This window comes from Chaetomium fimeti (assembly GCF_033439085.1).
Source record: "Chaetomium fimeti strain CBS 168.71 chromosome Unknown B0H64scaffold_1, whole genome shotgun sequence".
In the NCBI taxonomy this organism is placed as follows: domain Eukaryota; kingdom Fungi; phylum Ascomycota; class Sordariomycetes; order Sordariales; family Chaetomiaceae; genus Chaetomium; species Chaetomium fimeti.
The window spans coordinates 3465108-3487149 of NW_026944329.1; the positions used below are offsets into that span (position 1 = coordinate 3465108).

General features: G+C 58.5%; 7 protein-coding genes across 7 annotated transcripts; 2 read left to right on the plus strand and 5 right to left on the minus strand.

Moving 5' to 3' along the window:
* Positions 1-120: 120 nt before the first annotated feature.
* B0H64DRAFT_449476 (uncharacterized protein) lies at positions 121-8340 on the minus strand (the record flags this gene model as incomplete). The annotated part of the gene is made up of 11 exons (XM_062807093.1): positions 121-254; positions 330-1005; positions 1076-2151; positions 2223-6088; positions 6128-6668; positions 6739-7246; positions 7362-7568; positions 7621-7712; positions 7836-7889; positions 7950-8094; positions 8155-8340. Coding segments are annotated over 11 exons (7485 nt in total), but the record flags the coding sequence as incomplete, so codon positions are not given.
* Positions 8341-9064: 724 nt separating this feature from the next.
* On the minus strand, positions 9065-11623 carry B0H64DRAFT_26564 (major facilitator superfamily domain-containing protein). Its single transcript, XM_062799999.1, has 6 exons — positions 11047-11623; positions 10830-10963; positions 10426-10756; positions 10020-10358; positions 9546-9910; positions 9065-9484 (listed from the first exon to the last, which is right to left on the minus strand). The coding sequence occupies exons 1-6, from the start codon at positions 11202-11204 to the stop codon at positions 9111-9113; spliced, it is 1701 nt and encodes a 566-aa protein (XP_062664416.1). The 5' UTR covers positions 11205-11623; the 3' UTR covers positions 9065-9110.
* Positions 11624-11732: 109 nt separating this feature from the next.
* On the plus strand, positions 11733-13209 carry B0H64DRAFT_449481 (serine hydrolase-domain-containing protein; the record flags this gene model as incomplete). The annotated part of the gene is made up of 3 exons (XM_062807094.1): positions 11733-11758; positions 11829-11941; positions 12060-13209. The coding sequence occupies 3 exons, from the start codon at positions 11733-11735 to the stop codon at positions 12890-12892; spliced, it is 972 nt and encodes a 323-aa protein (XP_062664417.1). The 3' UTR covers positions 12893-13209.
* A 1193-nt stretch (positions 13210-14402) lies between these two features.
* Positions 14403-18734, plus strand: B0H64DRAFT_315902 (retinal pigment epithelial membrane protein-domain-containing protein; the record flags this gene model as incomplete). The annotated part of the gene is made up of 4 exons (XM_062800262.1): positions 14403-15841; positions 15895-15948; positions 16860-16989; positions 17079-18734. 4 exons carry the CDS (start codon positions 14403-14405, stop codon positions 18732-18734), a joined length of 3279 nt encoding a protein of 1092 aa, XP_062664418.1.
* A 283-nt stretch (positions 18735-19017) lies between these two features.
* Positions 19018-19911, minus strand: B0H64DRAFT_382158 (uncharacterized protein). Its single transcript, XM_062802846.1, has 4 exons — positions 19615-19911; positions 19457-19536; positions 19279-19344; positions 19018-19180 (listed from the first exon to the last, which is right to left on the minus strand). Exons 1-4 carry the CDS (start codon positions 19693-19695, stop codon positions 19120-19122), a joined length of 288 nt encoding a protein of 95 aa, XP_062664419.1. The 5' UTR covers positions 19696-19911; the 3' UTR covers positions 19018-19119.
* Positions 19912-20299: 388 nt separating this feature from the next.
* On the minus strand, positions 20300-21097 carry B0H64DRAFT_26637 (uncharacterized protein). The gene is made up of 2 exons (XM_062800003.1): positions 20508-21097; positions 20300-20453 (listed from the first exon to the last, which is right to left on the minus strand). Exon 1 carries the CDS (start codon positions 20910-20912, stop codon positions 20511-20513), a length of 402 nt encoding a protein of 133 aa, XP_062664420.1. The 5' UTR covers positions 20913-21097; the 3' UTR covers positions 20300-20453; positions 20508-20510.
* B0H64DRAFT_26636 (uncharacterized protein) lies at positions 21098-22026 on the minus strand. Its single transcript, XM_062800002.1, has 2 exons — positions 21617-22026; positions 21098-21554 (listed from the first exon to the last, which is right to left on the minus strand). The coding sequence occupies exons 1-2, from the start codon at positions 21795-21797 to the stop codon at positions 21283-21285; spliced, it is 453 nt and encodes a 150-aa protein (XP_062664421.1). The 5' UTR covers positions 21798-22026; the 3' UTR covers positions 21098-21282.
* Between the last annotated feature and the right edge of the window lie 16 nt (positions 22027-22042).

Below are 22042 nucleotides of genomic sequence, written 5' to 3' on the forward strand. Positions count from 1 at the left end.
CGGTCTTCCGCCTGGCATTGAATACAAAATGTACCTAGCATACAGGTCTGTATGTACACAAAAAACATACCTCTCCCGTCACACCGAGGCTTCCCCCGTTTTCTCCTTGAATTTTCCACGAAGAAGCTTGCTTGTTGAGACCACAGTGGCGGCCAGGGCCGAGATGGACGAAGGGCTGATCTCTCCTGCGCTAATCTCAGTCTGTAATTCCTTGGCTAACCAGGTCTTTATTTCGACAGCAACGAGCGAGTTGACTGTTTGATTCCGTTAGCAGGGGAGCACAATGCGACGAGCGGACGAGCTCGATCCCAAGGGAAATTTCAACTCACCTCCGTAGCTCTGGAGCGACTCCTCGACAGCAATCTCATCCTCGGGAATCATGACTGCGACAGCAACGCGCCTGGCCAAGATTTCCTCTACGACGGCAACGGCGGCGGCGGCGGTGTCTACCCTGGCCAAGGCGTCAATCCCAGCCTGCATCCCGGCCGTCTTCTTGGTGAGAGAAGCTTTGAGGGCCATGCAGAGCTTGCCGTCCCGCGCCCAGGGGCTGCGGTCAATGAGTTGCTCGTCAAGGGTGGCGCCGGCCAGACCGGCGACGATTTGTGGCCCAGTCTCCTCGCTGCCGATGGTGTAGCCGGTAATGGCATTCTTGATGAGGAAGTGGATGTCGGCCTCGCAGACCGCCAGGGCATTCAGATGGCTCAGGCTCCAGTACCCCTGGTGGCTGGCCTCAGCGAGGTAGCCGACGTCTCGGACGGCGCCAATGTCCAGGGCCACGGCCTTCTGGCCTCGACGGCGGCGGTAATGCGCGAGGGCATCCTCGAATGTGTTTCCGGCTGCGTAGTTGGCCTGTCCAGGGTTTCCGATGATGCCCGAGGTGGACGCGAGCATGATAAAAAAGTCGACATCCTTGACCAGGACGTTGTGGAGGTTCCAGCTCCCCTGGATCTTGGGCCTGGTACAGGAGACCCAGTCGTCGTAGGTCATGTTTTCGAAGATGGCATCCTGGAGGAGGAGAAAGAACGAATCGTTAGTCCGAGCCACCACGGCCGACCAAAAGGAATGAAAAGCCTACCTTGAGCGTCATAGCACACTGGATGGATCCCCGGATGGGAGGCATCTCGGACTGGCACTGCTCGATGGCCCTGGACAGCTGCTCGCGGTCCGAGATATCGCATGCGTAGGCGTTTGCCGTGCAGCCCAGGCTCCGGAGCCTTTGCAGGAAGTCCTGTGCAATCTCGTTTTGGCCACCAGACCTCGAAACAAAAGCCAGGTTTCGTGCTCCGTGTACGTGCAGCATGGTGGCAATGCTTCTCCCAATGCCGCCCAGTCCGCCAGCGAGCACGTAAGTCGCGTCTGGGTCGAGCGTGAGGGGGTGTTCGACGCGAGGGACGACGGGGACCATCTCGTCATGATTAGCACGCATGACCACCTTGCCGACAACCTTACCCGACTGCAGCGCACGGAACGCCTTTGGCGCGTCGCAGTAGTTATAGACATTGATCGGGCCGAGGGGCCGGAGCTTGCCGGCGGCGACCAGCCCAAAGACTTGCTTGAAAGCCTTCTCAACAAGCTCAAACTCCGGCAGATGCTCCTCGTACTTTTCGAGGTTGAAGCCAATGAAACTGGCACTCCTGATGAAGGGCTCCATGTCGAGCCCGGTGTTGCCCAGAATATCGCGCTTGCCCAGCTCAACAAAGCGTCCGAAGGGGGCCACGAGATGCCATGACTTGCGGAGGAACTCGCCAGCAACCGAGTTCAGGACCAAGTCTACACCCCGGCCGTTGGTGGCTCTCATGATGCCCTGCGCAAAGGTTGTGTCGCGGGAGTAAAAGATATCCTCTTCTGGAATGCCGTACCGCCGCATGAGCAGCTCTTTCTTGACGACGGAGCCCACGGTGGCGTAGACCTTGACGCCGAAGTGCTGGCAGAGCTGAACGGCTGCCTGACCAACGCCGCCAGCGGCCGAGTGGATCAGGATGGTCTCACCCCTGCGCATCCGGGCCAGGTCGACGAGGGAGACCCAGGCCGTCGTGAAGGCGACGGGGATGGAAGCAGCCTCCTGAATCGAGATGTTGTCAGGGATTCGATGGCACATGGTCCACTTCATCCGAGCATGGCTACCGAAGCCTCCGTTACAGAAACCAGCCACTTGAAGAGGGACACCAGTTAGTATCATTACGAACAAATGTGTATGCCGTTCCAAGGGGACAGGTCCTTACCGGTGTCGCCAGGCCTAATGTCTGTCACAGAAGACCCGACCTCGACAACATTACCGACAACCTCGCTGCCAAAATATGGCCTCGGGATCTCTCCAAGAGACCCCATGATGTCGAGAAAATTCAGTCCAGTATACATCACCTTGACCTCGACGTGATTATGCGGGAGGGGCGCGGCACATCTGTCGCTGTCCTCAAACCGGAGAGAGTCAGGCGCTCCCGCCTGACCGATGGTCATCACCAACTTCCTGTCCGGCTGGAACAGCCTATCGGTCACCGGCTGTGCGGTGGCGCCCGTGGCGGTTTGAGCCGCCGCGAGTGCAGCGTCCTCGACCAGTCTCGGCACATAGATGCTGCCCTCGTCCTCGGCAAACTCCTTGTCCGAGGCACGGATATCGCCGTCTCCAAACAGCGACGTGAAAAGACGCATGATTGTCTCGGTCGCCTGGGTGGATGCGAGGTCCAGCCCCGTCGACAAGTCGAGCGTCGCGAGAGGACGAGCCCCGTCCTCGGACCTGACGACGCGGAAAAGGCCCGAGGACACATTGCAAGCCGGAGCCGAGGCGCCAGAGACGTTGCCAGCCTGAGTCACCCACAGCATGCCGCCCGCTCTCAGGGACATGTTCTTGGTGGCGTTGAAGAGCTCCTCGGTTAAATCCAAAAAGACCTCGCCGTCCAGCTCGACGAGAGAGATGAGAAGCTTCCCGGAGACACTCGCCACCTCGGGCCACGGAAGCGTCAAAGCACTCAGGCCAAACCCGGCGAGGCGAGCAGAGCAGTCCTCGGCCAGTCTCGTGACCTTCTCGGAGGGAGTCGAAGGTGTCACGAGCAGCACGTCCTTGTACTCGTAGGCCGTCTCGCGCGCGACAGAGCAAACCATGACCGACAGCTGGTGAACACGAGGGTCGTCCGAGTCCCTGAAGACCTGATACACGCCGGTAAACCCGTTGCTCTTGAGTCGCTCGCCCCAGCCGAGTTCATCGAGCCGTTCCCCAGACTCGCCGTCGCGCCACCAGGCGTGGGATGACCCGAGGACGAATGCAGTTCGCAGTTGGGACTTGGTGATGGCTTGGACAATCAATCTACCGTCCGGCTTCAGAAGCGTCTTGATGTTCTTCAGGGCGGCATCCAGATCCGACGTCGTCAGGAGCAGATCATCCAGTATGATGTAATCGAGCTTCCCGGGGCTGAGCCCCTGAGCTTGGACGTCGGCTTCGATGTTGAGCGCCCTCACCTGCAAGCATTCGTTCGGCTTGATATTGTTCGAGGCTGCTTCCGTAGACTCTTCGTCAGGGCTCGTCCATATGTACCTGCCGATGCGGCTGTTCTTGCCCCCAAGCCGTTCCAGCACCTCTGCAGCCCCTGTGGTGTCGGACCCGCTGGCGATCTCGAGAATCTCGACGTTGGGGTTGATGCTGCCCACATGGTCCATGATGTCGGCGACGACCGAGTTGACGAATGAACGGCCCAGGGATCGATTGGCAAAGTCGGCCAGAAATGCGCTAGAGAGCACGTTGCTCTTGGACTCCGAGTCGATGCCGAGAATGCGCCCGATATCAACGCCGACTGCCTCGATCGCATGGCGGGTGCATGTGCCGGAAACTGCAGAAGGACTGGCTGGTTGATCCGCGACGCCGTCCACCGGTATCGGGTCTCCCGAGACCGAACGCATCCAGGCAACGTAGTTTTGCACCGCTTCCGGTCTCTTTTCGGGCTCCTCGTCGGCCTCGTGGCGGCTCAAGCCTTGTAGAGCTTTCCTGATAAGCTCGATGGCGGCATTGTCGCTGAGCTGAGCCTCGGCAGCCGAAGCCTCATCAGACGGAGGAACATACAAGTCCGCCGGAAATCTCGAGTGGTTGACGTCAAGCTTCCAGTCAAGACGAGCGAAGGCGGTTTTGGGCGGGCCAGTCTGGGGCCCGAGGGCGGCGGTGATGGTCAAATTCTTCATCACGATGACGGGCTTTTCCCATGCCTCGTCCGAGAGCACGGAGGTGCCGGTCGCCTTGGCCGCGCTCTGTGGCACGAGCGTGCAGTATCCCTTGAGAACCAACCCGGCGGCCGTTGGGGCCGTTGCTGAGACGTAGAGACTGTCAATGGAGTTGGGCAGCATGACAACATCCCACTTCTGGCTCTGCCCGACCCCAGCCAGCATCTGGAAGGCGGAATCGAGCACCGCGGGGTGGAGAGGAAGCGGGTACTCGAACTCGTCGGGCATGGTCGAGGCCGTGTCCGGCGTCTCGAGCTCGCCGTACATGAACCCGTCTCCGGACTGGATGTGGGACAGGTTGCGGAAGGTGGAGCCAAACTGCAGCCCGTTGCGATTCAGCTTGTCGTACATGTTGTGGACCGGGAGGGTGATGGTCGGCCTGGCCTGCATCGTTTCATGCTCGGTCCGGTGCCTGTCCCATTCGGCCACGGCTTCCATTCCCCTCTCGATTTCACCGGGGAGGGTGAGGTATTTCCTCTCAACGAGGCCCGAGCAGTGCTCCGATATCCTATCGTCGGCATCGATCGTGGTGATGGAGAAGCGCGTCCAGGTCGTCGTGGCAGCCTTGGTGCCGATCTTGTACGGTGACAGCTGCAGAGAGATCTCGACCTGAGCATCCGGCGACTCGAAGACGATGGGCTTGTGCCACGTAATGTCGCGGAACTCGAAGCCTTCCAGAGTCCTGCTAGGGTCGGCAGTATCCCGGCAAGCTTCCATGACCATGGCGATGTAGACGGCGCCCGGCATAACGAGCAGCCCGTGGACTTTGTGGTCTAGCAGCCACGGAACCTCGGAGGGAGAGAGAAAGTTCCTCCAGCTGGTTAAGATGGTGTTGTGTTCCGACGTCTTCTGTCCCAGTAGGTCGGTCCTCGGTGTGGGGTGGCTTTGGACCCAGCGGACACCGCGACACTCATTCCAATATCTGCGCTTGTGGTTAAACGGATACCGGGGTAAGGTGACCAGAGGGCGGCCCCTCAGCGGTTCCTTCTCCGTCGAGTTGACCAGCTCCAGCTTGAGACTGAAGCCCGACGACCACAGCCTGCCGGCAGCAGTTAGCGCGGTCAGGAGTGCATTGGCACCGCGCCGCAGCATCGCGGTGTATGGGACACTGGCGACGTATGTCTCGTTGGCGGCGGCCAGGATTTCCCTCAGGGGGCCTTGCAAAGCGCTGTGAGGACCGAGCTCGAGAAGGGCGTCGACGTTGGCAACCCCCTTCCGTCGATCTCTTGTGTCTCGTGGCTTGAGCAGCGACGTAACGGCAGCGGAAAATTTGACAGGACTAACCAGGTTCTTGACCCAGTAGTCGGCGCTGCCCATTTCTTCCCTGCTGATCTCGGAACCAGTAACGGAAGAGAAGACGGTGATGTCGGATGTACCTCCGAGCGGGCGAACATCCTCAATGTCCTTGCGGTACCAGTCCGCGACGGCCTTCATGTGGGGGGAGTGATATGCAGTCTTGACAAGGAGCCTGCGGCACCAGACGCTATCGGCAGTGAGGAGCTTCTCGGCCGCAGACACGGCATGATCGTCTCCAGAGATGGTCACGCTGTTGGGACTGTTGATGCAAGCGACAACCACATCACCCTCCTCCACCTTGGCCAAGTACTCACGGGCGGCTTCCTCAGACAGTGCTACTGCCATCATGGCTCCCTTGCGATCCGGCGCGAGAGTTTCCATCTGTGTGGACCGCAGACCTCTCCAGTAGGCGGTTTTCCACGCGTCCTCCCTGGACAAGATGCCAGCAGCATATGCGGCGCCAATCTCTCCGCTGGAGTGGCCGACAACAGCCTTGGGCCGGACGCCCCAGTGCCCCAGCAGATCCACGAGCGCGACCTGCAGGGCTGTGCACAGAGTCTGGGATACCTCGGGATCGTTGATGCGGCTGGTCGCGGCGTCGCGGCACAACTCCTCGGTGGCAGACCAGGGGCAGCCCAAAGAGGCGATGTAAGCCTCGGCTTCATCAATGCTAGCCCGAAACACAGAGTGTCCTAGGAGTTCGCGGCCCATGGCGAACCACTGCGCACCCTGGCCGGTGAAAACGAAGGCGCATGAGGGCTTCCTGCCGGCCCGGCTGTGGGTGGGCAGGCCCAATTTCAACGAGGTCTGGAGTTCCGTGAGGGTGTCGGAGATGGCAAAACTTCTCCAGTCAAAGATGGTTCGACGAGACGCCAGGGTATATGCTAGGTTGTCCACCTGCTTGATCTCCTCGAGCGTGGCTGCCCCCTTCAGGTCACGAGAGAGAGCGTCTTGGTCCAGGTACCGGGAGTACGTCTCTGCAAGACGAGCCAGACCATCTTGCTCCGGGGAGCTGAAGGCGAAGAGCCTGAGCTCTGGTGTACATGGCTCTGTCTCCGGGGTGGTATGGGCCAGGGAGATGGCTGAATCAGAGCTTTGCGAGCTCGGCGTACCAGGTTGGTTTGTTGACGCCACAACAGTGTCATGATTACCAGTCAAACCTCTTTCTAAATGTTTGTTGTCAGCCTCTAAAGTACCCTAGATATTGAGCTGGTGCTGCCAAGTTGGGGAGCCCACCTTGAAGGTAGTTCAACGCGTCGTCCAGGATGACGTGTCCGTTTGAACCGCCATAGCCAAACGAGTTGATGCTGGCACGTCGGAGACCGTTTGTAGGCCACGGAGTCAGTTCGGTGGGGATTTGGATGTTCCATTCGTCCTGCTTGATCCGAGGGTTGAGGTTCTTGAACTCGGCGACGGCAGGGATCTCGGCCCGTTCCAGAGCCAGGACGGTCTTGATGACGCCGGCGATACCGGACGAGCCTTCAAGATGTCCGATATTGCTCTTGACAGACCCGACAAGAACTGGCTCGTCGCCCTCACCGCGGGCTGCGCCGATGGTCTGTCCGATCGCTAGCAATTCCAACGGATCGCCAACAGGGGTGCCGGTGCCGTGGGCCTCAAAATATGTGGTCTGGCTCATGTCAAGGCCGGCTTTGGCATACGTCGATCGGATCAGGCTCATCTGCGCGTGGGCATTCGGGACCGTAATGGCGGGCGTCTTGCCATCTTGGTTGATACCGCTGCCCTACATCCAGTATTGTTGTCAGACACTGTTCCCCCGTACGCATGAATGTGTGCGGCAGGGATGGAAGAGAAGTAGGAACCAGGCCGGTAGATGAACCAGGTTGGTAGGTACTCACTCGAACGACCGCCCGAATCACGTCGTTGTCCCGGATCGCGTCCGCCAAGGGCTTGACGATAATGACTCCCATGCCCTCCCCACGGCCATACCCGTTGGCTTGGCTATCAAAGCTGTGACATGCCCCGTCGGGACTCAAGAACCTCTGACTGGAAAGAGCACGCCAGAGAGCCGGTACCAGGATCAGATTGGAACCTGCAACGACGGCCTGGGTATATTTGTATTAGCTTTGGCAACCAGAAGTCCGCAGTTCAGCCTACCATTGAAGTTGTCCCGTCCTGCATGTCACGGCAGGCTTCATGCAGCGCCACCATGCTGGACGAGCAAGCCGTGTCGATCGAGAATGACGGACCTCGTAGGTCGTAAAACCAAGACAGTCGATTCGACAACATGGAGTTTCCGCATCCAGTGCTCTGGTACATTGACTGTTTGTTGATCTCGGCGCCGCTGACATGCAAGTAATCGTTGCTGAAACCACCGACGTAGCATCCCACATCGGTCCCGGCCACGTTTGTGATGGGAATACCAGCTGTTGGGAGTCAGCTTTGGTGTGCAGAAACCAATGGCGCGGGTAGATGCATGTGCTAACCGTTCTCAAAAGCCTCGTAGCTGATTTCCAACAGCAGACGGTGCTGAGGGTCCATGCCTTCAGCTTCAGAAGCTGTTATGCCAAAGAATGGAGCGTCAAAAAGTCCGACGTCCTCCTTCAGGAAGCATCCTTCCTTCGTGATAATCTGCCCCGGGGTTAGGACGGATTCGCAAGGCTCCAATCAGCCCAAGGCATAAGCACGTACCGCACCGGGGCGGTCTGCGTTCGGATGGTAGAAGCCATCCGGATTGAACCTGGTGTTTGGAATCTTTGTCCTCGTAGACCTCGCGTTGCTCAAGATGTCCCAAAAGCCTTCGGTCGTGTTAGCGTCTCCGGGAAATCGGAAACTCATGCCAATGATGGCAATAGGCTTTTGCTTGTCGTTCTCCATCCTCGGCGATCTCGGCAGAGTAAGCCAGTTGTTGATACAAGAGAGAGAGTGAGGTTTTGAGTCACGGAAGTGCCGCAGGGCGTAAGGTTCCGGCTAACTGACACAAAGTGCGGTGGTCACGACGAGCCGGGAGAAGCAGTAGCCTCTGCCTTGCTCTCCATCTTATCAAACAGGGCGCCGCGGAGCTTTGTAGCGTCCTTGTGATCTGCCGGTAAAGGGCCCCGAGAGTACCTCTACTAACGCCTTGGTGCAATACCCAAACCTTGTGATGATACAAGCCGTCCAGTCCAGGCAGGTGTTTTGGTTTCTCCCGGACCACACCCTCCAGGACGGGGGTAATTTGCCTCCCGGGGCCGTGGCAGCCCACGGGCAGTTTCTTTCCACCCGCGGCCAAACTCGCCGACTCCTTTCGGCGTGTAAACAAGAATGGGCCACGGGCTTGCCGACAGGCTGAAGTCGACTCACAGACCGTGACCTGAGGTGAGTTGGTCAGCCATGGAACCAACTCCGGTTTCTCTGTCAACCTCAGCCGATAGTTTGGTCGTTCACAAGAAGACATCTGCGAGGGACTGGGAACTGCACAAGCGTGAATCAACTGCCCTTTGTCACATTGCAACTGGAGTACGTTGTAAGGTTAAGAGAGCTTGTGTATTACAGTATTACGAGAACACGGAATAAAACAGCAATGCTAGGCGCGGGTTGCGTATCTCGCCAGTCTGGCGCTGGCCGGCTTCTCGGCTTCCTGTACATATACCGTAGCTAAACAACTCTCACGGGTTTCCCTCCTCATTGTTGGCTGCGGTCCTTGCATAGATGGCTTCCAAGTCCTCCAAGCGTTTCGTGATTGAGGGTGGCCTGCTCTGGTAGACGCACAGTGATGCAATGAGGCATGCCGCCGAGATACCAACGCACACGTACATGTTAACCTGGAAGGCGTCGATGTAAGTGGTCCGGACTTGGAGCTGCTTGTACCCAGAGAAGGATAGCATCGCGACGGGCGATCTGTAAAAAGCTCCCATCTCGGCCGCGCTGAGCACCCCGGTCAGCGTCTCGGCGATTCTGCTGTTCAGCACAACAAAGCTCAATGCCACTCCCAGGCTGCCGCCCAAGACACGCATTTGGGCGACCAGACCTTGCGCGATGGCTATCAGTGCTCACCAGTCAGCGCCAACTCATCGAGAATAACACAGGGAGGTACACTTTACCAAAGTCTTGGAAATCGGCATTCAGCGAGGGGATCAGTGTTGCTGTGGACAGGTTCATGCCGATGCCGAACCCGAGAATGACTTCGAACCCCCATTGTCTCGCCGCCACGTCGACCGTGGCTGGGAGAATCGACATGATGCCGCAGCCAACAAGCATAAATACGCTTGCGGTGTTCAGGCTCCAGAACGTCCGGTTCTGTTTGGATGAACAGGCGCCCCCTAGAGCAGAGCCCACTGCCGTAGCGCCCATAAGGGGGAGGAGCAGGACTCCCGACCTGACTTCATCGTAGAAGTTTACGATCTGGGCACGCATGGGTATGTTGACAATGACGAGGTACATGACGAAACCGGTCAGAATCGTGCTCCTGGTGGAATCCCGAGTCTTGTTAGCTTGGATTCAGGGGCCCATGTGCTTTTGATTGCCTATTTCCTCCACAGGACTTTGGAGAGGTAGGATCACTGGGTTGAACTCACACGACACTGGACATTAGGACCCTATCTGAGAGAATTCTCCATGGGATCTGGGCACGGATATGTCCGAGGTTGGGCTTCCTTGAGAGGTACCATTGCCACCACGCCAAAATCAACCACGCTAACACGCTCAGGATTAAGACGGCAATTGTCTGCGGACTACTCCACTCGTACTCCCTCACGGTGGCTTGGTTGATGATAAATACGAGGAGCACCGTCGCCATCAAGAGCAGCAGCGCACCCAGGAAGTCGAGGTGACTGAAAGGCATCGTTTTGAATGTGCGGAAGTTCTTCGGCCATACAAAGAACAGGGCGAGCCCTGGAACCACCCCGATGGGGCCGCTAAAACCAAAGTCCAGGAGTCAGTCGCAATCTTCGAGCCGTGTGGGATGCCGAGATAAAAACGCACTTCATCCAAAAGGCCCATCGCCAGTCGGAGTATGTGGCGAGGAGACCGCCAATGACGGGACCACTGACGCCGGCCAGCGCGACAATAATGCCCAGAAGCGCGGAGAGAAGGGGAACCAGATCAGGAGGGCTGATCTCGGGATAGATGATCATGGTCATGGCGTACAGGCCCGCGCCGCCCGCGCCCTGGGCAGCTCGGAAGCCGATCAGTTGATCAAGCGTCGACGCCGAGCCGCAGGCCACGGACGCGAGTATGAAAATGAGAAAGCAACCGATCAAGACCGGCTTCCTTCCGAGGACATCAGACAGGCGGGCGATAAGGACGGTACATCCTTGGAAGCGGGGTGGAGGCGGCGTTAGCGGTGGGCTGCTGCTGAAACAGGACGGATTCGATCTCAGGCTCACCGAGGTATGAGAGGGTATACGACAGCAAGACCCACGGCGCCAGTTTGAACCCGCCGAACTCATCCGAGATGCTGGCAAGCATCGTGGCCACAATGGTGGTGTCTATGAGCGAGAGGAACAAGCCGACACCGATGCTTGATTTGAATGGCAAAGTCAGTGTTCCATGCATGTTGCCCGGGGCCGGGAATATTGGACTTCGCGAGGGAGAGAGCCATACCTGACGAGGATTGTGACCAGCCGCCATCTTGCAATCGGTTCCCGCTTCAAGATCAACTCGTCGCTTGGTTGTCTCGCTAGGGGCGGCGGCCCCTCGGGAAGTGCCGCATCTTTCGAGCGAGCAGCCGTCGACTCGTCTGTGCCTCCAACCTTGCTCATCTTGGTCAAATCTTCTGGAGGGCCGCCGGTTTCGTTTGCGCCGGACAATTTACTCGAAGATACAGGCAGCGGACGGCGCTCTCGATGCTGGGAGGAGGAATGAGGAGGCAAGGTAGGGAGGTGGCCACCCTTCCCTTGCCATCAGTCTGGCAAGGGCTGACGCCGTGTTGGTGCGTGTTGGTGCTGGTTAAATCCCACTCCGTACACGGCCCGACGCGGACCCCAGGACACGGGGCCGCACTGGCTGCCGTGTGGGCAGGGGTCTTGCCGCGCCGGCCTGTTTTGGGCCACCTATATTATCGACTGATGGTGGCAGGAAAGGAACTGGCCGAGCCAATTGGGGTTTACTAAGAGGCCTTGGCCTACAGTGCTCATGGTACTTTGTGGTGGTGACCTTCGATGCGTCAGGTTACGTACTTCGTGTACGAATTAAATCATACCTTAACCAGAACCATCATTGCCCTTTCTCCCTTCGCAAGCCTCAGCTCGAAGTCTCTGAAGGCTTAAAGGTTTCTTGTTATTGCAAGCATGAAGATACTTTGTCTTCACCCGTGGTGAGAAGAAATCCGTACCGCTGGAGAGGGATCATGGGACATTCCGACTAACGGTCTGCCCATTCTGCAGGGGGACCTCGGGTTTCATCTTCGAGAAGCAACTTCAAACGCTGAGTGGCATGCTCGGGCCGACGCACGAATATGTGTACATCAACGGCAGCATCCCAAGCGCCCGGGCACGAGGTAAGACCCCAGGCTGGCGGAAGCAGACCAGGCCCTGAACGGATGGGCAGGACATAGCGAAGCGAGTGGTAAGAACAACGTGGGGATCCGTAGCATTGCTGATGAGAGGCCATCTTAGATCTTCCCGAGTTCGTCAAGGGGCCCTACTATTGCTGGTACGAGGGCCTGTCGACGCCCCAGTGCCTGGAGGCGCACGACATCATAGCCGAAACGATCGAGGAGGAGGGGCCTTTCGACGGCGTCATCGGCTTCAGCCAGGGAGCCTCCCTGGCTTTATCCTTCATCCTGCATCACGAGCTGCAACGCCCGGGTTTACCGTGCCCCTTCCGTTTTGCGCTGCTGTTCTGCACGACCCTGGTCATATCCCCGGACATCAAGTTGAACCACGACAAGGTCGCCAAGTACAGTGGATACTACAAGGCGCCCCACGACGGAACGAGATCGGCTGGCAGGGTTGACGAGGGCGAAGAGCGCAGCGACCAAGGCGGGACGGAGACCGAGGAGGGAGAGGGCACCGGCCAGACGGCACCAGAAGTCAACGGCAACAAGCGCAAGACGGCCCCGAAGCACCGCGCCCTCCTTTTACTCCCGGGGATGAAGCAAGCTCTCGTCGAGGAGCTGGTCCATCTGGTCGACGAGATGTCCCGCAACGTGTCCGGCGAGACGGACGCATCGAGGTACTCGTGGCCCGAAGACGGCAGGCCCGAGGACTTCCCGCGGCTGATGCACCCGCTCACCGTCAAGGCGCGAGTACCCATCCCGACGGTCCACGTAATTGCCCAGAACGACCCGCTCATGCGCCACAGCGAGCTGGCGGTGCGGTTGTGCGACAAGAAGAAGACGAAGCTGGTTTACTTCGACGGCGCGCACCGGATTCCAACCGCGCCGTCGACCCTTAGCGCCATTACAAGGGCAGTCGAATGGGCCATGCAAAAGGGGCAGCTGATGTGAAAGGTTGCTGAGGATACGAGTGTTGTGATTGTGGTTGTGGGATTTGTCCGTCATGCTGCAAGCGCACTGGAATTCTGGTAAATTTCTCCAAGGTCAGACGATAGAATGATGCATTAAGAATCCCTTGAAGCTACCTTCGGTTCCCAAATTAGGTCTCCGGACCAGTGGCCAGTTAGGGAAGGTTCAGGGTTGAGTTTGGTTGTGCCTGGACCCCTTGCTGAGGGCCTTGGTTGCTGGCTTCCTTCCATCCATCTTCGTGCCTTCGTGCCTCAAAAGATGGGAAGTGGTTGAACAGTGGTGAACACGCCACTGCACCCCTCGGGCAGTTTATGTCCAATAGGGTTCATCCTGACCCGCCCAGCCGCTAAAACCGACGAAAACTGGCCGAAGAAGCTGCATGGGTGGAGCTTGCTGAGCTCGATCCAATCGTTAATTAGCAGCCAATTGGAAAAAGACGCCAAGGCCGCAAGGATAAGAAGAGATGGGATTCGGTGCTAGCACGAGTTTGTGCGACCGGGCCCAAGCGAGTCGCGGGGTAACGAACTAACTCCCGAAGGAGGGAATGCCCGTCGTGCGAGCATTCCACGCAGCATCGCCGAGTATGGTGTTGAGGTGGTATGTAGGTACCGAGACCGACGCTGCGACGGTAAGTGCCTGATACGAGAGCGTCTTGCCTATTTCAAAGGCAAGCTGGGGCTCGGCCCTTGCCTCCCGCCTGGGCTTTTACTGACGCGATGTCACTCCCGTCCGATCCATCATCCCCAGACTTGCTCGGTCGCTTCCCCCGAATCAAGGCGATCAATTGCATCTCGACGGCTCGGCATGCCCAAGGAAGGGCCGTTATATCCGGCGTCGACTCCAAGCCCCCGCTGGCGGCCAATACCAGGCACCATCCCGCTGGCTACTTCCATGCTCGCACGAGGGTCGCATCCACCAGCAGGTGTCACTGTAGCAGTGCAGATGTGGTCACTTCCGCTGTGCATCCTGCAGCGGCGTGGTTCTTTATTAATTGAATCTAATCCGGGGGGTTCCAACACCGCACGGGCGGCCAGACCGTGGCATCTCGATGCGGTGATGCGATGTACTGTGTACCTTATTGATGCCAGAGTCAGCCATGGCTCGGGGGAGTTGGATCGCTCATCAAGGCCACGGAGAGACCCAACAATGGAGACACTTGTGCCGCTCTGCCAGCTTCGGAACGCAAGGCCAGACCCGGCAACCTGGATCCCAGACAACCATGCCCATCCTGCAGCTGGTTCATGATGGATCGAGACAACCGTGAAAACACTCGAGCTTCCCCCTGCAGTTGGCGTCGACTTGGGTCACCGATCCAACAGGCAGGCAAGGGTAAAATCTCGGGGTGGCTCAACGACATGACAAGTCCTTCGTAGGAAACCATCCACTTGATCAGTAGAAAGCGGCGCGGCTCCCAGCCCTTGTTGGAGCTGGGTGCCGCCGTCCGGGGGGCCCAAGACACGACAGGGCTCTAACTCTTGCCAACCAGAAACGAATGGCAGATTCCAGCTCGCGAGACTGGCCGCCCGGGCTGTCCGACCTCCGACTCGCCTGCGAGGAGTGCCACAAGCGCAAAATCCGTTGCGAGGCCCCTCAAGAAAGGGGACCGCAGGGCGCTTGCCAGGCATGCCGGGCGAACCACCGGACCTGCCTCTTCTCGCTGAAGAACAAGACCGGCCGCCCGCGGAAACCCAAGCCGACTCACCTCTACCGGGACCCCAAGACACTCTCCCCGCACACTCTCGAGCCCCGGGCCGGGATCGGAATGTCGGCAGCTACGATCACGGGTCCGCATCCTTCCGGGCCGAGACACGATTGGGCTTCAAGAACAAGACAGCATGTTTCTGGCCATCAGTCATCGGCAGCCGGGCATTACGAAACTCCAAAGATCCCCCCCTACCATGTTGGCTCCCCACCAGCCGGGGAAACGTCTCTCGGGCAGCTGTCGTGGCTCTCTGGCATTGGGACGGGGCGAAGCGACTTTGGCCCTCTCCTTGACAGTCCTTGCGGCGGCGACATCCAGGCCTCCACGAGCCCTGGATTTCTTCAGCTTGGGGATGATTTCGTTCTGGAGATGCCAGGGGTTATGACGTCGCACCCGAATCCCCCAGACCCGTCTGGCAACGAGCGCCCTGGTTCGGAGTCGGAGCGGCTGGGACGACCATACACCATAGCCCCGGGGACAACACCGTCGACGGAAGAATCGAGTGACAGAGGAGACTGCGGAGACTTTTGGCGGACCGGCCCGGCTCGGGACGGGGCCGGGGTCCTCGGGGACAATGGAGACTCGACGATGAGTGAAGACTTCTTTGACACGATGAGGCTCTGCGGCGAGATGAATAACGGGTTCCAGAGCAGGGTTCTGGACGTCACGGCCCCGGCAGACAAGCAGGAGCTGTCCATAGTTCTCGCCAACATTGAAGAGCTGGGGCACAAGACAGTGGCGGCGATGCGAGACGCCGCGGGCCCGCCTGGGCCGCCCAGCCGACAAGAGCAGTACAAACGGATGTTGACGCGTGTGGCCGTCCTAGGCGCGGTTGACATCGCCGCCGACCTGGTCAAGCACAATTTATCCATCCATAACATCAGACACTCGGGAGGGTGTGAGGCGGAGAACGACGGCAGTCCTGACTTCTCAACGACGGATCTCCCTCGGGAGGGTAAAGACCATGACGGGGATGGCAGTGCTTGCATCAATGCGTCGGCCGAGCCTCTCGAGAGCGTTCTGTCGCTGGTTCGGCTGGACTACGCTCTGCTCCAGTTCTTCCGCTTCCTTTCGGCAAACCAGTGCGAGGGGGATGGATGCCACGACCCGTCGAGGATGGCCCCAAGGTCAGGACACAGTTGCTCCGGGGGTGGGAGAACCTCACCGCTGGCGAGGACGGCGCAGACACGCGCCCAGCTGTGGGCCCTGGTGAAGGGAATTCGGAAACTGTGGTGACTCCCGTGTTAGACCCAAACTCTCCAATTTCGTCGAGCCACTGAAGAGTCCTGGATAGGAAAGAATGCAACGTCACACCAAGTTCAGCTCTGAGGTCAAAGTGTTAGTTCACTGTGCTCCTGCAAAGTGGCTGGAAAACTTAACGATGGTGGTGGGGGGTCGTCTCGTCGGCGAGTCGGTTGCTCAGGGGTAGAAAGACGCAGCATTGCGGCGTGGATTGACACAGCAGAGGCCGCGTTTGAGGGGTACATACATACAAGTCCCAAGGCTGCCGGGAAGCGCGTAGCATTGTACCGAAGTACCGAATGCATTCTCAGTCCGTTAGTGAGCTTGTGGCCCTTTGCGACCTTCCTGATAAAAACCAACGGCCGGGGGTTTCCACCGCCGGGGCTGCAACACCTGCTGGGTAAAGCGTTGTCAATATTTACATGCATCTTCCTAACTATTGGTCGAGTGAATGCAGCTTGCAGCCAACCGGCAGCGTTGCAGCGCAGCCCGGCAGGCGGACAGCCAGCCGGGTCACCGGCTCGGCAGCCCTCCGGCGCATGGTTCATGGGCCGCCGGCAACACCCGCCCCAGCTCTGGAAGAGGTACATACACAAGTCCTGCACATGCCAGGTGGAGATGTGCTCTGCAAGGGCTAACAGGCCAACATACGACCACACCACAAGTGTCGTAGCATGGAAGTCACCTACCTTCCCTACCTATCCTTCAAGGGTAGCAGTACAACGGGCACCGCCGACCTCAGCACTCCGGAGAGAACTGACCCACACCGGTAACACCGCTGTGTCGGCGGCGATGCCTCAATTCCAATTCCAACCGACTCTTGGCGGGCCGTTGGTGGCATAGCAGCATGCAAGCCTGAGAAGGAACACATCAGCTCATCGCCCTTCACAGTGGGCATCCTCCTCTCGAATCTCGACACATTGACAACCCCCTTTCGCCTCTAGAGCACAGCTAGAAACACAGCGCCTTACCGATCCGCAGCTCGAGTGTGCGGTTCAAACAAAGGATGGGCTCGCCGTACGTCCCGCACGGGACGACCACCAGGTTGACCCCCGCCGACGAGGCCGCTTCATCGAAGGCAGCCTACAGGAACATGGAGCAGCAGGCATTCCACGAGTGGCCCAATGAAGCCGGTGTACGCACTCCTCATCCCTCGGCCAGCGGTGCCATCACTTCACGTTCGCGCTAGGGTGTCTAACTGACGGTGGATTATTTGTGGTCTAGTTTGATGGCCTGACCGAGCACCGCGGCCCCATCGAGCTCAAGGTCAGCGGCAATATCCCAGCATGGGCGGCCGGTTCGCTCTACCGTACCGGCCCCGGCCAGTGCAAGGTCGAAGACACCAAGTCGGGCATGTTTTACACCTCCCACTGGTTCGATGGGCTCGCCCACACCCACCGTTTCGACATCGTGGCTGAAGACGGCAGCGGTGGTGCCGCAGGCGAGCCGACGGTCCGCGTGTATTACTCGTCTCGCCGTCAGTCCGACAAGGTTGCGGCCGACATCAAGGCCACGGGCACGTTACGCTCCATATCGTTTGCACAACGAACCGATCCTTGCGTTGGCCTATTCGGCAAGTTCATGAGCGTCTTCAACAGGCGGCCGACTCTATACAACGTTGGCGTGACTGTGAACGTGGACCTACCCTTGTTCAAGCGCCCGGCCCAGCCTGCTGTCGACGCCCAAGGCCACCGAGCTGCCAGTATCGTCATCGGAACGGATGCGGGGGTAATGTGCGAGATGGACCCCAAGACCATGGACCCCGTCGACTTCCCGAAGCACTCCAAGTTCCACCCGGACCTCAAGGGCCCGCTCGGCGGCGCCCACGGGAAGTTCGACCAGGAGACGGGCGACTACATCAACTACAACCTGGAGCTCGGCAAGCAGCCCGTATACCGCGTCTTTCAGGTCAGCGCCGCCACGGGGAAGACTGATATCCTAGCCACCATTCCGTACAAGGCGGCCTTCATCCACAGCTTCTTCATGACGCGCAACTACGTCGTCCTGTTGGTGCCGGTGGCGCACTACCAGTGGAAGGGCGGGAAGATCGTGTGGGAGGGCAACCTACACGACTCGCTCAAGCCCTTCGACCCGGCCGAGACGTGCCGCTGGTTCGTCGTCGACCGGCGCCACGGCAAGGGCGTCGTGGCCGAGTTCGCGTCGCCGGCCCGCTTCTTCTTCCACACCGTCAACGCCTTCGAGGATGACGACGGGGACGTCTTTTGCGAAGTGACCGACTACCCGAACCGGTACATCGTCGACTGCTACTACTACGACGTGATCCTCGACCGCAACGGCAAGGCCACCGAGTTTTGGACCGACGGCCAGCTGGCGCACAAGTCGTTCTCGCGCCTCGCGCGGTACCGCCTTCGCAAGAAGGATTTTATCGCGAGTAGCGGCGGCGGCGGCGGCGGTGGTGGCAGCAAGGACGTCAAGCTGCCCACGCCCGAGATCGTCATGGAGGTGCCGGCACCGCACGCCGGCGACATGCCCGTCATCAACCCGCGCTACCGCGGCCGGAAGCACCGGTACGGCTACTTCCTCGTCAGCCGCGTCCTCAGCACCCTCTTCGACGGCATCGCCAAGATCGACACCGAGACCCGCGAGCTGCTCCGGTGGGAGGGACCGCGCGGCCACACGCCCGGCGAGGCCATCTTTGTCCCGCGCCCGGCGACAGCCGCCGCCACCGCCGACGACGGCGACGGGGTGGTTCCGGACGAGGACGACGGCGTCCTGCTCAGCGTCGTGCTCGACGGCGCCAACAGGACCAGTTACCTGCTGTGCCTGGACGCCAGGACCATGACGGAGCTGGGGCGCGCCGAGTGCGAGTTTGCCGTGGCCATTGGCCTTCACGGTCGCCATGTTGCGGCGGCGTCGTGAAGACCCCCGAGGAGGGAGACTGGCAGTCGGAGAGTATGAACGCGGTGTTGTCTTTTCTGTTGGCAAGTAGTTCGATTGAAGAATATGATGGCAGCCTTCCCATCTCTGCAAGTCAAGCGTGATACACATGCAGCCAGCGACGGGTCGATATACTTGAGAGATCAAACGGGCAAGCACCTCACCGTTCGATCTAGTTAAGTTCCGTTCGCCAGCAGTTGATCTCGTGTAGGTGAGAATATCACCCCCGCACAAGTTCTTCAGAGCGACACAAGGACACTTAATCTTCCAGAGCAAAATCTATGGTATTTTCGGGACACCGTCGGTCCAAAAGCTAGACTATCTAGATGACAAGCACAAGTGGCTCGCCCCATCTCCCAATCCTCCCTCAGGGCCACTCCACGCCGTAGAGCGCGCAGGTGTCGGTCTTCCACTGAATCATGGCAAGCCTAAGAGTTCATTGGTTGGTTAGTTGTCGTTACCAATCCGACCGCCGCCTCGATACCATCTAAATTAAATCCAGGGGAAGGGAGGTTGGAACACGTACACGTCGTTGAAGTCGGTGCAGGCCTTGACGATGCAGGAGGCAATCGCGGTGTTGTATTCTTCCCCGCTGTAATTCGAAGCGTAGGCCAGGTTGTGGTTAGTCGATGACCTAAGACCAAGTGCACGACGGCACGATTTAAATCATGGCGGGGGTGTTTCGGGCGCTTTCTTGTACATACGTGAGGCAAAGGCAGGGGAAGTCGAAAACCGGGTAGCTCTGGCACCCACTGAGGGGGTTTGTGTCCATGATGCAGCCGATCTTGATTCGTTTCAGTCACTTGGCTCAGCTCCATGTCCGAAACGGTTCCTCATGATTTGTTGGCAACAAAGCACTCACAGCACAGGTAGGAATCTTGCTGACGTCTTGTGCCGCAACAAGTCCGGCCATGGCGGCCATGAGAAAGGTCTTGCTCTGCATGTTGAACGGAGTGTTGGTTGAAGTAGAGGGTCGGCTTTCTCGTGGACTGATGTTGAGTGTACAGGCTGTGTTGGCTTGGGCGCTTGACTTGGATGTTTGGATCTATGTTTCCAGGGCGGTGTTTATATTGACCAAAGTTACAACATGCGGTCTCAAAGCCCTGTTCTGGTAACTACCTATGCAGCACCCTGCTCACGGACTTGTGGCAGAATACTGTGGTACTAGAAGACTACCTATTCTACAGATCCGCCGGAACCCGCCGAGAGAGAAACAAGCCGAAGGAGGTCCGGCCTGTTCTGCGCCGGTCACGGCGCTCGGCCACTTTCGGGAGAACCGCCACCGCTCCTGGGCAAGACATGCACCTAGCTTTGAAGCTGAAAGGGCCGGTTGCGACTGGAACGAAACTGGCAGGCATCAGACCTGGGTGCTGCAAGACAACTGTATTCATCGCTTGTATGCTACGCCTCGAGATGTGTGCGCTTCTGGTGGGCCCAGTTCGCAGCTCAAGCCTCCCTCGTTATTTACAAGGAGGCGCGTCATACGGATAACTATCCTCGGACCCTGCTGTTACATCTCGCATCTCGCATCTCGCATCTCGCCTGCTATCTCTCATTCCCAGACAATACATACACAGTACTAACAGATCATGCCGCCATGTAACAATAACCCCAACGCCCGCTCAACAGTCCGAGCCGATTCTCCCGTGCTCCCCAATGAGCTCCCTCTCCTTGTTGAATCCATCCAGCAGAGGTAACATACTGGGATCGTTAGCCGCCGGCTAAAGCGAAATGCCACCGCAAAGAAAAACTCACCGCTCAAACCACTGACGTCATAGCTACCACCATCGAAGTCGCGAGCGCGACGACAACCGAATGCAGCAGCGAAACCCGCCGTGTTGCCGCGCTGTTCTTCTTGTCGTGATACAGGAGCCCGATCGACTCGTTCCTGTCCCGGCCGTTCGTGCTCATGCAGGCGCTAAAACCCTCCGCCACCACCGCATCCGAGGCGCTCTCGAGCTCGGGGTCGACCTCGCACCAGAGCCAGCACTTGTCCGAGAGGTGCACCGGGTACGGGTCGCAGCAGGACACCATCCACGGTGCTGATGGGTTCTGGCCCGGGACGGCTATGTAGCTGATGTTGTTGGGGACACCGGGCAGAGGCGTGGGTACGCCATTCGTGGGGCAGCTGGTGTTGTTGGTTTGCCGTATCATAGACATGTCGACGTCGATGTTTCGTTTCTTCTGTTGTGCCGTACGACGTAGCCGGTGAGGAAGGGTATAAGGCGTGACAAGTCCTCGATGTAAGTGGGATGAATGATACGTCAAAAGAGCACGAGGAGAACAGAGAGACCAAAACCCGGCGTGGGCAGTGATTTATACGAGCTCGCTGGTAACACGGAATTTGACATCGCCGAAACAAACCAACAAATGCCACGGATTAGGTAAGTATATTCGTAGATCGATAGCTCCACCGCTCAGATGACCGAAGATGGGAATCCTTCGCACTCATCAGCCTTGCTGCCTTGTACTACCTTCACATTGCTCTCGCCACCACGGCACGCACAGCCATGAGGTTACATTAGCCCCGTCACTGCTGTGACGGCTGGGGTGAACCGTCCTTGAGAAGGAAACCGTAACAGCCGTTACACATGAGCTTCTCCCAGTTTCCATCTTTCGTGACTACCAGCTTTGATGTCTTCTCTTTGTTGCAGCGATCGCAGGTGAACTTGGTGACCTTGGCGAGTCGAAATTGTTGGAGATGACCACGCATCGGGAATTCCTTCAGGACGTCAAACGGAGGTGGGTTGGCATCCTGGTCGCTGGCCGTTGTTTCGGCGGTAGACATGATGGGTATGTGTGCTTGGAGCTCTCCGGTCAGTTTTGGTGTTGGGGGTAATGGCGGGCTATGGGACGAGGCATACCGAGCCTGAAACAGGTGGTTGTCGATAGTAGCTTAGTTGTTCGAGTTCGATATTTGGCTGGGGTAGCAGCTTTTCCTCGAAAAGGTGATGATCTTGCCGTTATTTTCCACTGACGCTGCTGTAGCAACTGGGGAAAACATATCACAGGACGCCTCTTGTAAGTGAGGAGAAGGATGCACATAGCTTAGGGAGAGGAGCAAACGCCCCGGATCGTACAAGCGGGGTGATTTTTTATCACGGTTAACCGCGTTCCTCTGTTTGCGTCCTAGGATACTACATACTGCTGGTAAGTTTGACCATTCGGCGCCCTGGATGCCGCGGTCGAGGCGTGTACCCGGGCACTACTGCACCGGCCCGAAAGGCCACTGCCATTTGTCGGCCTTCCACCCCGCAACGGCACGCCAAAAGTAGTCGGGCTTGCCCGTT

Bases quoted from the DNA above. Each gene is read 5' to 3' on its own strand.
- B0H64DRAFT_26564 (XM_062799999.1), bottom strand. From the start codon at position 11,204: ATGAGCAAGGTTGGAGGCACAGACGAGTCGACGGCTGCTCGCTCGAAA. The intron at 10,964-11,046 runs GTATGGCTCTCT...ATTCAAATCAAG, and splicing joins CTGGTCACAATCCTCGTCAG to CATCGGTGTCGGCTTGTTCC. The intron at 10,757-10,829 runs GTGAGCCTGAGA...CCCGCTTCCAAG, and splicing joins GTATACCCTCTCATACCTCG to GATGTACCGTCCTTATCGCC.
- B0H64DRAFT_382158 (XM_062802846.1), bottom strand. From the start codon at position 19,695: ATGCAGAGCAAGACCTTTCTCATGGCCGCCATGGCCGGACTTGTTGCG. The intron at 19,537-19,614 runs GTGAGTGCTTTG...AAACGAATCAAG, and splicing joins GCAAGATTCCTACCTGTGCT to ATCGGCTGCATCATGGACAC. The intron at 19,181-19,278 runs GTACGTGTTCCA...ATGAACTCTTAG, and splicing joins TGCACCGACTTCAACGACGT to GCTTGCCATGATTCAGTGGA.
- B0H64DRAFT_26637 (XM_062800003.1), bottom strand. From the start codon at position 20,912: ATGTCTATGATACGGCAAACCAACAACACCAGCTGCCCCACGAATGGC.
- B0H64DRAFT_26636 (XM_062800002.1), bottom strand. From the start codon at position 21,797: ATGTGCATCCTTCTCCTCACTTACAAGAGGCGTCCTGTGATATGTTTT. The intron at 21,555-21,616 runs GTATGCCTCGTC...GAGAGCTCCAAG, and splicing joins AACCACCTGTTTCAGGCTCG to CACACATACCCATCATGTCT.